The sequence below is a fragment of the Oncorhynchus kisutch genome, linkage group LG22 (assembly GCF_002021735.2).
Source record: "Oncorhynchus kisutch isolate 150728-3 linkage group LG22, Okis_V2, whole genome shotgun sequence".
NCBI classification, from domain to species: Eukaryota; Metazoa; Chordata; class Actinopteri; order Salmoniformes; family Salmonidae; genus Oncorhynchus; species Oncorhynchus kisutch.
The window spans coordinates 58617396-58633001 of NC_034195.2; the positions used below are offsets into that span (position 1 = coordinate 58617396).

Sequence of the window (15606 nt, forward strand, 5' to 3'; positions counted from 1 at the left end):
TCTTCATCTCTCTCTCTTTCTCTCTCCTTGTTTGTTCCCCTGTCTGTCTGTCTCACTGTCTCCCTCTCTCTCTCTCTCTCTCTCACTGTCCGTCTCACTGTCTCTCTCTCTCTTTCTCTCTCAATCAGTTTTTCTGCGTGACTCACCCCTCTTTAGTGTTATTGTGTTCTATACTGATTGTTGGTAGGGTAGCTGTGTGTTTTCTGCTTGAGATGTTTGGATTGGCAGGGATGTGCGTGTGTGGAATGTTTGGGTTGGCATTGGTATGTGTGTGCAGACTAATCAGTTAGTTGGCTGATGGACTGGCACTTCCTTCAATTGTTACTTTGATGGAGATGGGTGGGGGACTAGTGGGGGGCACTGTGCCCGTAGAAGACACAACACACACTTGGCTTCAGTGGGCTTCCTCTGCTATATAACAGACCTCCCAGTGAGTGTATGTGTGAGCGAGAGAGTGGGGCATGACCACATTAGAACACTGTGGATTAAATCAATAGTTCTCACTGTCTGGACATTACCTGTTGCTGTGAGGGGAGCTCAGGAAAGACTGTGAGCAGACACTGGACTTTAATTAGACATGGAGGTACAAGTCTGTCTGTCTGTCTGTCTGTCTGTCTGTCTGTCTGTCTGTCTGTCTGTCTGTCTGTCTGTCTGTCTGTCTGTCTGTCTGTCTGTCTGTCTGTCTGTCTGTCTGTCTGTCTGTCTGTCTGTCTGTCTGTCTGTCTGTCTGTCTGTCTGTCTGTCTGTCTGTCTGTCTGTCTGTCTGTCTGTCTGTCTGTCTGTCTGTCTGTCTGTCTGTCTGTCTGTCTGTCTGTCTGTCTGTCTGTCTGTCTGTCTGTCTGTCTGTCTGTCTGTCTGTCTGTCTGTCTGTCTGTCTGTCTGTCTGTCTGTCTGTCTGTCTGTCTGTCTGTCTGTCTGTCTGTCTGTCTGTCTGTCTGTCTGTCTGTCTGTCTGTCTGTCTGTCTGTCTGTCTGTCTGCCTGTCTGCCTGCCAGCCCTGGGAGGGTGACAGCAGGTAGCTCAGAGATTAAAGAGGAGGGTCTCCTACCGGAGAGTCAACTGTTCAGAATCCATCTCCTGTTGTTCTGCCCTTTTAAAACAGACACTGACCGATGATGATGTGTCTGTCTGTCTGTCTGTCAGGTGGTCTGTAGATGGAGGGGGTGGACAGAGCTGTGGGTTCTGCTACATCTGACTGGTGAGTTGAGAAGACAGCAGTATTATGTTTTATTTTTTACATCTATCTATCTACATAACAGCAATAGTGTGTCTGTGTGTGTTTGTGTGTGTGTTTGTGTTTATGTGTGTGTTTGTGTTTATGTGTGTGTTTGTGTTTATGTGTGTGTGTGTTTATGTGTGTTTGTTTGTGTGTGTGTGTAGTGTGTGTGGCAGGGCTGTCTGGTCGGTGCAGTCTGTTTGGCCGTCATCATGTCCACACATTTGATGGAGTTGTCTATGAGTTCCCTGGAGACTGTAGCTACCTGCTGGCTGGAGACTGTCAGCACAGAGCCTTCACACTGCTGGGTAGGACACACACACATACACACATACACACACACACACACACACACACACACACACACACACACACACACACACACACACACGTCCACAGAAGAACCAGCTCCTCTACATAAAGAATGGAGGACCCAGCACAGACCCTTGGGAACACCTATTCTTCGTCTGAGTTGTTGGCTGTATCATGCATAACTCTTTCGCTCTGGGTGTGTTTGTTCTGTGGTGTTGGTGTGTGTGTTCTGTGGTGTTGGTGTGTGTGTGTGTGTGTGTGTGTGTGTGTGTGTATGTCTCTAGGTGATTTTGTCCGGGGGCAGAGGAGTGGGGTGACTCTGTTTCTTGGCGAGGTGTTTGAGCTGCACCTCTCTGTGGACGGTCGCCTGTCTCAGAGAGAGAAGAGGTAGGCTTTGTGTGTGTCATCAACCGGAGCTAAGGTTTGTTTCCCGCAGTAGACTGTAAGGTCTAAGGCAAGTGTGTGTGTTTTACATTTGTGTGTTGTGTAGGTTGTCCCTGCCCTATGCGTCTCATGGTGTGTTTGCTGGGTCTGAGCTGGGCTTTTATAAGCTATGGAGTGAAGAGTTTGGCTTCACCGTAACCATCGACAACCAAGCTAACGTTGCCCTGATGATGACCAAACACCATGGTAACCGCACCTGTGGGCTGTGCGGCAACTTTAACACTGTACCTGACGATGACTACACTGCACAGGAGGGTGAGTGTGTGTGTGTATGTGTGTGTGTGTGTGTGTGTGTGTGCAGGGTCTGTGTAGGTGTGTATAGGAGGGTGTGTGTGTATGTGTGTGTGCAGGGTCTGTGTCGGTGTGTATAGGAGGGTGTGTGTGTGTGCGTGTGCAGGATCTGTGCAGGTGTGTTTAGGAGGGTGTGTGTGTGCAGGGTCTGTGTAGGTGTGTATAGGAGGGTGTGTGTGTGTGTGTGCAGGGTCTGTGTAGGTGTGTATAGGAGGGTGTGTGTGTGTGTGTGTGCAGGGTCTGTGTAGGTGTGTATAGGAGGGTGTGTGTGTGTGCGTGTGCAGGATCTGTGCAGGTGTGTTTAGGAGGGTGTGTGTGTGCAGGGTCTGTGTAGGTGTGTATAGGAGGGTGTGTGTGTGTGTGTGCAGGATCTGTGTAGTTGTGTATAGGAGGGTGTGTGTGTGTGTGTGCAGGATCTGTGTAGTTGTGTATAGGAGGGTGTGTGTGCAGGGTCTGTGTAGGTGTGTATAGGAGGGTGTATGTGTGTGCAGGGTCTGTGTAGGTGTGTATAGGAGGGTGTGTGTGTGTGCGTGTGGAGGGTCTGTGTAGGTGTGTATAGGAGGGTGTGTGTGTGTGTGTGTGTGCAGGATCTGTGTAGTTGTGTATAGGAGGGTGTGTGTGTGTGTGTGTGCAGGATCTGTGTAGTTGTGTATAGGAGGGTGTGTGTGCAGGGTCTGTGTAGGTGTGTATAGGAGGGTGTATGTGTGTGCAGGGTCTGTGTAGGTGTGTATAGGAGGGTGTGTGTGTGTGCGTGTGGAGGGTCTGTGTAGGTGTGTATAGGAGGGTGTGTGTGTGTGTTTGAGGTTTGGATTCCTGGAAGGACAGAGGGTCTGAGTCACCAAAAGAACAGAGTGTCTGAGTCACCAAAAGAACAGGAAATAATATGAGGGCGGAGGTCTGAGAGGTGATGAGAGGGGATAAAGAACGTGTTTGTGGGTCTGTCTGTGTTTGTGAAGGCACCAACTACATTCCAAATTAACTGTAGCCTGCTGTATTGAGGAGAGAGACACCAACAGGGAGCTCTTTGTAATAACATGTTTGTTTGTATCCAGGTTTCCTGACAGACGACAGTTATGACTTTGCCAACTCCTGGGCCCTGAAAGGGGCGGGTCAACCTTGCCGGCGCGTCACTCCTCCCAGTCAATCCTGTAACATCACCGCAGATACACCTTCAGTAAGACCAATAGTACTCTTATCCCAAATCTGCCCCCTAGACCAGGATTCACCAACCTTACCATAACCCTAACCCTTACCCTTACCCTTACCCTTACCCTAACCCTTACCCTAACCCTAACCCTAACCCTTGCCCTTACCCTTACCCTTACCCTTACCCTTACCCTTACCCTAACCCAGTGTTCCTGCACTGTGCTAACAGTGTGTAGAGGTCGAATTAACATAGAGAAGAGAAAACATCTTGCTGTGTTTTGTAAATGGATGTAAAACACATCTTATTGTCCTTTCTGTTTGGCCTAATTTGAAGTATCTGCTTCAGGTCCACTTCTCCACTCGGATGAGAGATCTCTGCTCCCATCTTTAGACCAATCAAATGTACTTCTTCACGCCACTCACCAACAGGCATTCTATCAACAGACAGCCTCTGATTGACATGTACTTTAGTCCGGTAGTAAGATTAATTGCAAGAAAAACCTTAGGAAATGTAGATGTGTGTGCCAGCTGTGTGTGCCAGCTGTTTGAGCCAGCTGTGTGAGCCAGCTGTGTGAGCCAGCTATGTGAGCCAGCTGTGTGAGCCAGCTGTGTGAGCCAGCTGTGTGAGCCAGCTGTGTGTGCCAGCTGTGTGTGCCAGCTGTGTGTGCCAGCTGTGTGTGCCCGCTGTGTGTGTGTTCTAGATGCTATCCAGGTGCAGTGTGCTGCGTACATCTCCTGTCTTCCTGCGTTGTGCCAGTCTGGTCTCTCCAGAAGCCTTCCTGTCTCTCTGTGAGGAAGAGGCATGTCACTGTGGCCAGGGGGAGGGGCTAGGTGTGGGGCCAGACTGCCACTGCCAAGTCCTATTGGAGTTCGCCAGGACCTGCCATGCCCATGGCCAGGTGCTGCACGGCTGGTTGGAGGAGAGCCAATGCAGTGAGTCTCTGAGAGAAAGCAGGGGAGGGGATGGGAGTGTCTGTGTTTGCAGTGCAGAGGACTTACGTTTTGTAAACCTACTGTTGTAAGTCTGAACACTAATAGGAAGTTAACTGTAGCTGGCTTCAGCCCTTTAGGAGGATTCTGTATCTGGAAAAAACTATATTACAGTTGTTTTTCTGCCCTTCTTGAGACACTGTAGCAACAGCATAGACAGTAACACCTCCTCAAAATATAATCAGGTCCAGGAGTATTTGGACAGGCACACAATTTGCATCATTCTGTCTCTATACATCTCCACAATGGATTTCATCGTTCTGTCTCTGTACACCACCATACTAGATTTGATGTGTTTTAAATGTAGACTTTCATCTTTAATTTAAGGGTTTTGTCAAAACTATTTCTGCAGGAATTACATTTTTTTATACATAGCCCCCCAATTTTAGGGGCTCAAAAGTAATTGGACAAACTAACATAATAATAAAATGAATTGTGAGTTTTAATGATTTGCCGTCAATGACTGCCTGAAGTGGCGGCAGTGTAGCCTAGTGTTTAGAGTGTTGTACTATTAACTGAAAGGTTGCTAGGTTGAATCACGAGCCCCTGAACAGGCAGTTAACCAACCCACTGTTCCTAAGCCATCATTGAAAATAAGAATTTGTTCTTAACTGACTGGCCTAGTTGAATAAAGGTAAAAAAACATGCACAAATAAAGAAATCTTTAACCCATAAACATCACCAGCTGCTGGGTTTCTTCCCTCGTGATGCTCTGCCAGGCCTTTACCGCAGCTGTCTTCAGTTCCTGTTGTTTTAGGGGCGTTTTGCCTTCAGTTTTGCCTTCAGCAAGTGAAATGCATGCTCAATTGGATTCAGGTCAGGTGATTGACTTGGCCATCGCAGAACATTCTACTTCTTTGCCTTCAAAAAGTAGTGGGTTGCTTTCACAGTATGCTTCGGGTCATTGTCCATCTGCACTGTGAATTGCCGTCCAATGAGTTGAATGAGTTAAAGCATGTGGCTGAATCTGAGCAGATAATAAACACTTCAAAATCCTTCCTGATGCTTTTGTCAGCCGTCATATCATCAATAAATACAAGGGAACCAGTTCCATTTTGACATTGTTGCAGAGAAGTTCTTAGCCGTGCAATTATCAATCTAGCTAAGATGTTTGGTGCACTACTTCTCAAGGTAAATAATGTGGAACTGGAGAAAATAACAAAAGTGTGTGTGTGTGTGTGTGTGTGTATAGCCCCCAGGTGTCCAATAGGGATGCATTACAGTGAGTGTTCTAGGTCTTGCTCCACCACCTGTCAGAGTCTCAACATCCAGGAGGTCTGTAAGGACGAATGTGTGGATGGCTGCAGCTGCCCAGGTAAGTACAGGACACTACACGGTATGCAATGTCTGTGTGTACTCTCTCTAACTGTGTGTGTATGTGGTTTAGGTGTAAACCCTCTCTCTCTCTGTGTCAGTGGGTGGGGTGTTAACTCTCTCTCTCTCTTTCAGTGGGTGAGGTGTTAACTCTCTCTCTCTCTTTCAGTGGGTAAGGTGCTGGATGGTGGTCTCTGTGTGGAGGTGTCTCACTGTTCCTGTATTCACATGGGTCAACACTTCCCTCCTGGCTCCAGCATCTCACAAGACTGCAACACCTGGTACACAAACACACACACAGTTGTGATGCTGTCAGGACAGTGGGGTCTTTCTCTAAGTGATGGTATCGTTAATGCTGTTTCTCTCCTCTCGTCTGTCTCCAGCATCTGTCGACACGGCTCCTGGGAGTGTACCAACCAAGGCTGTCCTGGTGCGACACACACACACACACACACACACACACACACACACACACACACACACACACACACACACACACACACACACACACACACACACACACACACACACACACACACAGACATGCACACACTCACTCACATAAACATAAACATATACACTCACACAAACACACCCACACTCACACAGACATTCCCTCAGTGCTGTGTTATGTGTCCTTTTGCAGGGGAGTGCTTAGTGACAGGCCAGTCTCACTTCAAGACGTTTGACAACAAGTTCTTTACCTTCTCTGGCCACTGTCAGTACCTGCTGGCTAGAGACTGCACTGACAACCACTTCTCTGTCATCATAGAAACTGTTCAGGTAACACATCCCATATAAACATCCTGCATACGTCCTGCTGCAAGTCACCTACTGTTTTTAAATGGGCTTCAAGCTTATATCATTATATTTATGAAAATGGGATCGTTTAAAATACTGTACCCGTCAAACGTTTGTACACACTCCTCACTACACTACTCATTCCAGGAATTTCCGTTCTAGACATCGAAACTATGAAATAACACATATGGAATCATGTAGTAACCAAAAAACTGTTAACTTCTCTAGGATAGGGGGCAGCATTTGGAATTTTGGATGAAAAGCATGCCCAAATTTAACTGCCTGCTACTCATCCACAGAAGATAAGATATGCATATTATATTATTAGTAGATGTGGATAGGAAACACTCTGAAGTTTCTAAAACTGTTTGAATCATGTCTGTGAGTATAACAGAACTTATGTAGCAGGCGAAGTCCCGAGGACAAACCATTCAGATTTTTTTGTTTGTTTGAGGTCACCCTCTTTTCAATGAGGTTTCATTGGGAATCCAGAATTCTAAGGGACTTGCTTGCAGTTCCTACTGCTTCCAATGGATGTCACCAGACTTTAGAAATTGGTTGAGGTTATTCCTTTGTGTAATGAAGTACTGCCATCTTGAACGAGGGTCAATTCATGTTTACTTTTTGATAAAGGCGCATGACCAGAAAGCATGCTTCAGTTTGTTTTTCTTCCTGTATTGAACATAGATCATCCCGTCTTCAATTTTAGCGATTATTTACTTTAAAAAACACCTAAAGTTGTATTACAAAAGTAGTTTGAAATGTTTTGTCAAGGTTTACAGGTAACTTTTGGAATATTTTGTAGTCACGTTGCGCAAGTTGGAACCGGAATTTATCTGGATCATACGCGCCAAATAAATGGACATTTTGGATAGATATAGAGGGAATTAATCGAACAAAAGGACCATTTGTGATGTTTATGGGACATATTGGAGTGCCAACAGAAGAAGCTTGTCAAAGGTAAGGCATGATTTATATTTCTTTTTCTGCGTTTTGTGTCGCGCCTGCAGGGTTGAAATACGTTTTCTCTCTTTTATTTATGGAGGTGCTATCCTCAGATAATAGCATCGTTTGCTTTCGCTGAAAAGCATTTTTGAAATCTGACACATTGCCTGGATTCACAACTGGTGCAGCTTTAATTTGATATCTTACATGTGTGATTTCATGATAGTTTGACTTTTATAGGAATTGATTTGAATTTGGCGCTCTGTATTTTCTCTGAATTTTAGCCAAGTGGGACGCTACCGTCCCACATATTCCAGAGAGGTTAAACAAATCAAAAGGTATTTTAGATTTCAGATCCTTCAAAGTAGCCACCCCTTGCCTTGATGATAACTTTGCATACTCTTTGCATTCTCTCAACCAGCTTCACCTGGAATGCATTTGCAACAGTCCTGAAAGAGTTCCCACATATGCTGAGCACTTGTTGGCTGCTTTTCCTTCACTCTGCGGTCCAACTCATCCCAAACCATCTCAACTGGGTTGAGGTCAGGTGATTGTGGAGGCCAGGTCATCTGATTCAGCAATCCGTCACTCTCCTCCTTATTCAAATAGCCCTTATACAGCCTGAAGGTGTATTGGGTCATTGTCCTGTAGAAAAACAAATGATAGTCCCACTAAGTGCAAACCAGAATTGATGGCGTATTGCTGCAGAATGCTGTGGTAGCCATGCTGTTTAACTGAATTCTAAATAAATCCCTGACAGTGTCACCAGCAAAGCACCCCCACACCATCACACCTCCTCCTCCATGCTCCATGAGATACTTCCGGCGCAGACAGAGATGGCCGCCTCTCTTCCTAGGAAACTCTGCAGTTTTTACTTTTTTTTACGTGTTATTTCTTACATTGGTACCCCAAGGTCATCTTAGGTTTCATTACATACAGTCGAGAAGAACTACTGAATATAAGAGCAGTGTCAACTCACCATCAGTACGACCAAGAATATGACTTTCCCGGAGCGGATCCTGTGTTCTGCCTTCCACCCAGGACAACGGAATGGATCCCAGCCTGCGACCCAAAACAACGACGTCGTAAAAGAGGCAAACGAAGCGGTCTTCTGGTCAGGCTCCGGAGACGGGCACATCGCGCGCCACTCCCTAGCATTCTACTCGCCAATGTCCAGTCTCTTGACAACAAGGTTGATGAAATCCGAGCAAGGGTAGCATTCCAGAGGGACATCAGGGACTGTAACGTCTTTGCTTCACGGAAACATGTCTCACTGGAGAGACGCTATCGGAGTCGGTGCAGCCAGCTGGTTTCTCCACGCATTGCGCCGACAGAAACAAACATCTTTCTGGTAAGAAGAGGGACGGGGGCGTATGCTTTATGGTTAACGAGACCTGGTGTGGTCACAACAACATACAGGAACTCAAGTCCTTCTGTTCACCTGATTTAGAATTCCTCACAATCAAATGTCGACCGCATTATCTACCTAGGGAATTCTCTTCGATTATAATCACAGCCGTATATATTCCCCCCCAAGCAGACACATCAATGGCTCTGAACAAACTTTATTTGACTCTTTGCAAACTGGAATCCACATATCCTGAGGCTGCATTCATTGTAGCTGGGGATTTTAACAAGGCTAATCTGAAAACAAGACTCCCTAAATTGTATCAGCATATCGATTGCGCAACCAGGGCTGGTTAAACCTTGGATCATTGCTATTCTAACTTCCGCGACGCATATAAGACCCTGCCCCACCCTCCTTTTGGAAAAGCTGACCACGACTCCATTTTGTTGCTCCCTGCCTACAGACAAAAGCTAAAACAAGAAGCTCCCACGCTCAGGTCTGTTCAACGCTGGTCCGACCAATCTGATTCCACGCTCCAAGACTGCTTCCATCACGCGGACTGGGATATGTTTCGTATTGCGTCAAACAACAACATTGATGAATACGCTGATTCGGTGAGCGAGTTCATTAGAACGTGCGTTGAAGATGTCGTTTCCATAGCAACGATTAAAACCTTCCCAAACCAGAAACCGTGGATTGATGGCAGCATTCGCGTGAAACTGAAAGCGCGAACCACTGCTTTTAATCAGGGCAAGGTGACCGGAAACCTGACCGAATACAAACAGTGTAGCTATTCCCTCCGCAAGGCAATCAAACAAGCTAAGCGTCAGTATAGAGACAAAGTAGAATCGCAATTCAACGGCTCAGACATGAGGTATGTGGCAGGGTCTACAGTCAATCACGGATTACAAAAAGAAAACCAGCCCAGTCATGGACCAGGATGCCTTGCTCCCAGGCAGACTAAATAACTTTTTTGCCCGCTTTGAGGACAATACAGTGCCACTGACACGGCCCGCAACCAAAACATGCGGACTCTCCTTCACTGCAGCTGAGGTGAGTAAAACATTTAAATGTGTTAACCCTCGCAAGGCTGCAGGCCCAGACGGCATCCCCAGCCGCGCCCTCAGAGCATGCGCAGACCAGCTGGCTGGTGTGTTTACGGACATATTCAATCAATCCCTATCCCAGTCTGCTGTTCCCACATACTTCAAGAGGGCCACCATTGTTCCTGTTCCCAAGAAAGCTAAGGTAACTGAGCTAAAAGACTACCGCCCCGTAGCACTCACTTCTGTCATCATGAAGTGCTTTGAGAGACTAGTCAAGGACCATATCACCTCCACCCTACCTGACACCCTAGACCCACTCCAATTTGCTTACCGCCCAAATAGGTCCACAGACGATGCAATCTCAACCACACTGCACACTGCCCTAACCCATCTGGACAAGAGGAATACCTATGTGAGAATGCTGTTCATCGACTACAGCTCAGCATTTAACACCATAGTACCCTCCAAACTCGTCATCAAGCTCGAGACCCTGGGTCTCGACCCCGCCCTGTGCAACTGGGTACTGGACTTCCTGACGGGCCGCCCCCAGGTGGTGAGGGTAGGTAACAACATCTCCACCACGCTGATCCTCAACACTGGGGCCCCACAAGGGTGCGTTCTGAGCCCTCTCCTGTACTCCCTGTTCACCCACGACTGCGTGGCCACGCACGCCTCCAACTCAATCATCAAGTTTGAGGACGACACAACAGTGGTAGGCTTGATTACCAACAACGACGAGGTGAGGGCCCTCGGAGTGTGGTGTCAGGAAAATAACCTCACACTCAACGTCAACAAAACTAAGGAGATGATTGTGGACTTCAGGAAACAGCAGAGTGAAACACCCCCCTACTATGGAACAGTAGTGGAGAGGGTAGTAAGTTTTAAGTTCCTCGGCGTACACATCACAGACAAACTGAATTGGTCCACCCACACAGACAGCATCGTGAAGAAGGCGCAGCTGCGCCTCTTCATCCTCAGGAGGCTGAAGAAATTTGGCTTGTCACCAAAAGCACTCACAAACTTCTACAGATGCACAATCGAGAGCATCCTGTCGGGCTGTATCACCGCCTGGTACGGCAACTGCTCCGCCCACAACTGTAAGGCTCTCCAGAGGGTAGTGAGGTCTGCACAACGCATCACCGGGGGCAAACTCCCTGCCCTCCAGGACACCTACACCACCCGATGTTACAGGAAGGTCATAAAGATCATCAAGGACAACAACCACCCGAGCCACTGCCTGTTCACCCCGCTATCGTCCAGAAGGCGAGGTCAGTACAGGTGCATCAAAGCTGGGACCGAAAGACTGAAAAACAGCTTCTATCTCAAGGCCATCAGACTGTTAAACAGCCACCACTAACATTGATTGGCTGCTGCCAACACACTGACTCAACTCCAGCCACTTTAATAATGGGAATTGATGGGAATTTATGTCAAATATATCACTAGCCACTTTAAACAATGCTACTTAATATAATGTTTACATACCCTACATTATTGATCTCATATGTATACGTATATACTGTACTCTATATCATCTACTGCATCTTTATGTAATACATGTATTACCATCTACTACATCTTGCCTATGCCGCTCTGTACCATCACTCATTCATATATCTTTATGTACATATTCTTTATCCCTTTACACTTATGTGTATAAGGTAGTAGTTTTGGAATTGTTAGTTAGATTACTCGTTGGTTATTACTGCATTGTCAGAACTAGAAGCACAAGCATTTCGCTACACTCGCATTAACATCTGCTAACCATGTGTATGTGACAAATAAAATTTGATTTGATTTCACGGTGGGAACCACACATGCAGAGATCATTTGGACAGATTTACACCTGTCTAATGTCCTTTGCAAGTCTCTTCATCTTATTGGTGACCTTCAGTAGTGTTTTTTTTGCAGTATTTCAACCATGACGCCTTATTCTTCTGAACAGTTGATGTTGAGATGTGTCTGTTACTTGAACTCTGTGAAGCATTTATTTGGGCTGCAATTTCCTAGGCTGGTAACTCTAATGAACTGATCCTCTGCAGCAGAGGTATCTCTGGGACTTCCTTTCCTGTGTTGGTCCTCATGAGAGCCAGTTTCATCATAGTGCTTGATGGTTTTTGCAACTATATTTGAATAAACTTTAAAAGTTCTTGACATTCTCTGGATTGACTGACCTTCATGTCATAAAGCAATGATGGTCTGTCATTTCTCTTTGCTTATTTGAGATGTTCTTGCCATAATATGGACTTGGTCTTTTACTAAATAGGGTTATCTTCTGTATACCACCCCTACCTGTACACCTACCTCACAATACAACTGAATGGCTTAAACATCTTAAAAAGGAAATCAATTCCACTGATTAACTTTTAAGAAGGCACACCTATTAATTGATATGCATTCCAGGTGACTAACTCATGAAACTGGTTGAGAGAATGCCAAGAGTGTGAAAAGATGTCATCAAGGCAAAGGGTAGTTATTTTAATGAAACTCCAATATAAAATATGTTTTGAATTGTTTAACACTTTTTTGGTTACTACATTATTCCATATATGCTATTTCATAGTTTTGATGTCTTCACTATTATTATACAGTGTAGAAAATAGTAAAAAATAATGAAAAACCCTGGAATCACTTGGTGTGTCCAAACTTTTGACTGGTACCGTATGTCCTCCATTATGTATCATATTCTCTATTATAACTGAACTATGTCTTCCATTACATTTCGTGTTGTATCAGTCCGTCATTGTGTCGCTCTTTTTTTCAGTGTGTTGTATCACTCTGCTGGCCATAGTTGCTCTGTGTTTTTCCATGTCCCAGTCCAACATTGAGTTTCAGTGTGTTTCTGTCCTCCATTGTGGCTCTGTATATTTCAGTGTGCAGATGAGCAGGATGCGGTCTGCACGCGCTCAGTAACCCTCAGTCTGCCACCACTGGAGGGGATGACAGTGAAGCTGAAGCATGGAGGAGTGGTCTCTGTCAACAACATGGACATACAGACACCTCTCAATCATGGTACACACACACACACGCACACACACACACACAGAAGCACCGCTCCTAGTGGCCAGGGACTTTAATGCAGGCAAACTTAAATCTGTTTTACCTCATTTCTACCAGCATGTCACATGTGCAATAAGGGGGAAAAAAACTCTAGATCACCTTTACTCCACACACAGAGATGTATACAACCTCTCCCCCGCCCTCCATTTGGCAAATCTGACCATAGTTATATACTCCCTGATTCCTGCAAAAACTAAAGCAGGAAGTACCAGTGACTCGCTCAATATGGAAGTGGTCAGATGACGCGGATGCTACACTACAGGACTGTTTTTCTAGCACAGACTGGAAAATGTTCCGGAATTCATCAAATGGAATTGAGGAGTACACCACCTCAGTCACCGGCTTCATCATTAAGTGCATCGATGACGTCGTCCCCACACACAGTGACCGTACATACATACCCCAACCAGAAGCCATAGATTACAGGCAACAGCCACACTGAGCTAAAGGCTAGAGCTGCCGCTTTCAAGGAGCAGGACTCTAATCCGGATGCTTATAATAGATCCCGCTATGTCCTCCAACGAACCATCAAACAGGCAAAGCGTCAATACAGGACTAAGATCGAATCCTACTACACCAGCTCTGATGCTCGTCAGATGTGGCAGGACTTGCAAACTATTACAGACGACAAAAGGAAACCCAGCCGCGAGCTTCCCAGTGACACGAGCCTACCAAACGAGCTAAATACCATTTATACTCGCTTCGAAGCAAGCAACACTGAAGCATGTATGAGAGCCCTATCTACACCACCGGACGACTGTGTGATCACACTCTCAGTAGAAGATATGATCAAGACATTTAAACAGGTCAACATTCACAAAGCCAGGGGGACAGACGGATTGCCAGAACGTGTACTCAAAGCATGCACAAACCAACTGGCAAGTTACTGAACTGACATTTTCAACCTCTCCCTGACCTAGTCTGTAATACACAAATGTTTCAAGTAGACCACCATTGTCCCTGTGCCCAAGGAAGCGAAGGTAACCTGCCTAAATGTTGACCGCCCCATAGCACTCGTGTCGGTAGCCATGAAGTGCTTTGAAAGGCTGGTCATGGTTCACATCAACACCATCATCCTGGAAACCGTAGACCCACTCCAATTCGCATACCACCCCAACAGATCCACAATCTCAATCCCACTCCACACTGCTCTTTCCCACCTGGACAAAAGGAACACCTATGTGAGAATGCTATTCATTAACTACAGCTCAGCGTTCGACACCATAGTGCCCATATATCTCATCAATAAGACTAAACACCTGCAACTGGATCCTGGGCTTCCTGACGGGCCGCCCCCAGGTGGTAATGGTAGGCAACAACACATCGGCCACGCCGATCCTCATCACTGGGGCCCCTCAGGGCTGCGTGCTTAGTCCCTCCTGTACTCTCTGTTCACCCACGAAAGCATGGCCAAGCACGACTCAAACACTATCATTGTTTGCTGATGACACACCAGTGGTAGGCCTGATCACCAACAACAATGAGACAGCCTATTGGGAGGAGGTCAGAGACCTGGCAGTGTGGTGCAGGACAACAACCTCTCCCTCAATGTGAGCAAGACAAAGGAGCTGATCGTGGTCTACAGGAATAGGCGGGCTGAACAGGCCCCCATTTACCCTAACCCTACAGCCCCCACATCAACTGAGGTGTAGTGGAGCACGTCGAGAGTTTCAAGTCCGAACACCAAGGCGGTCGTGAAGAGGGAACGACAACACCTTTTACTCCTCAGGAGACTCAGGATCCTCAAAAAGTTCTGCAGCTGCACAATCGAGAGCATCCTGACCAGTTGCATCACCACCTGGAATGACAACTGCTCGGCATCTGACTGTAAGGCTCTACAGAGGGTAGTGCGTACGGCCCAGTGCATCACTGGGTCCAAGCTTCTTGACATCCAGGACCTATATACTAAGCTGTGTCAGAGGAAGGCCAAAAGAATTGCCAAAGCATCCAGCCACCCAAGTCATTCAATGTTCTCTCTGCTACTGCAGGGCAAGCGGTAACGGAGCACCAAGTCTACCCTGAAGCCTGCTGCTACTCGCTGTTTATTATGTATGCATTGTCACTTTACCCCTACCGACATGTACAAATGACCTCAAATAACCTGTACCACAACACATTGACTCGGAACCGTTACCCCCTTCTTATAGTGTCGTTATTTGTATGTTACTTTATATTTATTTTCAATAGTCACACACTCGCACAAAAGCAAATGGTAGAGAGTTAATGTGTAATATATGTGTGTGAAGGTAATTTGCGTGTCCAGAACACAGTGCAGTCTGGAGCGCGTGTTCTCTTTGGAGACGACCTTCGTCTGGACTGGGATGGGCGGGGCCGCGTGCTGCTGAAGGTGAGGGGGTGGGGCTTATTATTTCTAGCATGTCTGGTGTGTGTGTAACCTTGATAACCATGGTACCGCCCTCCAGTTGGGGCCTGTATGGGCTGGGCATACCTGCGGTCTCTGTGGCAACTACAACGGTAACCAAGGTGATGACTTCCTGTCTGCTGCCGGACTAGTGGAGGCGGGGCCACAGGCATTTGGCCAATCATGGAGGATCAACGGAGACTGTGACTCCACCCATCGACAGGATACTGACCCCTGCTCCCTCAACCCCAAGAGAGGTAAACGCGCACACACACACACACACATACACACACACACACACACACATACATACATACATGCATACATACATA

The 15606-nt window shown here is 46.5% G+C and overlaps 1 protein-coding gene across 1 annotated transcript in view; it reads left to right on the plus strand.

The window, feature by feature from the left end:
* The first annotated feature begins 502 nt into the window (after positions 1 to 502).
* vwf (von Willebrand factor) overlaps positions 503 to 15606 on the plus strand; it is a 169092-nt gene continuing 153988 nt past the window's right edge. Inside the window, exons 1-14 of the mRNA XM_031801117.1 lie at positions 503 to 583; positions 1143 to 1197; positions 1380 to 1523; positions 1812 to 1914; positions 2018 to 2226; positions 3315 to 3436; positions 4110 to 4341; positions 5591 to 5713; positions 5882 to 5993; positions 6096 to 6142; positions 6359 to 6495; positions 12726 to 12864; positions 15159 to 15259; positions 15336 to 15531. Of these exons, the coding sequence (XP_031656977.1) occupies positions 578 to 583; positions 1143 to 1197; positions 1380 to 1523; positions 1812 to 1914; positions 2018 to 2226; positions 3315 to 3436; positions 4110 to 4341; positions 5591 to 5713; positions 5882 to 5993; positions 6096 to 6142; positions 6359 to 6495; positions 12726 to 12864; positions 15159 to 15259; positions 15336 to 15531 (1726 nt within the window). The 5' untranslated portion in view covers positions 503 to 577. The remainder of the gene's footprint in view (positions 584 to 1142; positions 1198 to 1379; positions 1524 to 1811; positions 1915 to 2017; positions 2227 to 3314; positions 3437 to 4109; positions 4342 to 5590; positions 5714 to 5881; positions 5994 to 6095; positions 6143 to 6358; positions 6496 to 12725; positions 12865 to 15158; positions 15260 to 15335; positions 15532 to 15606) is intronic.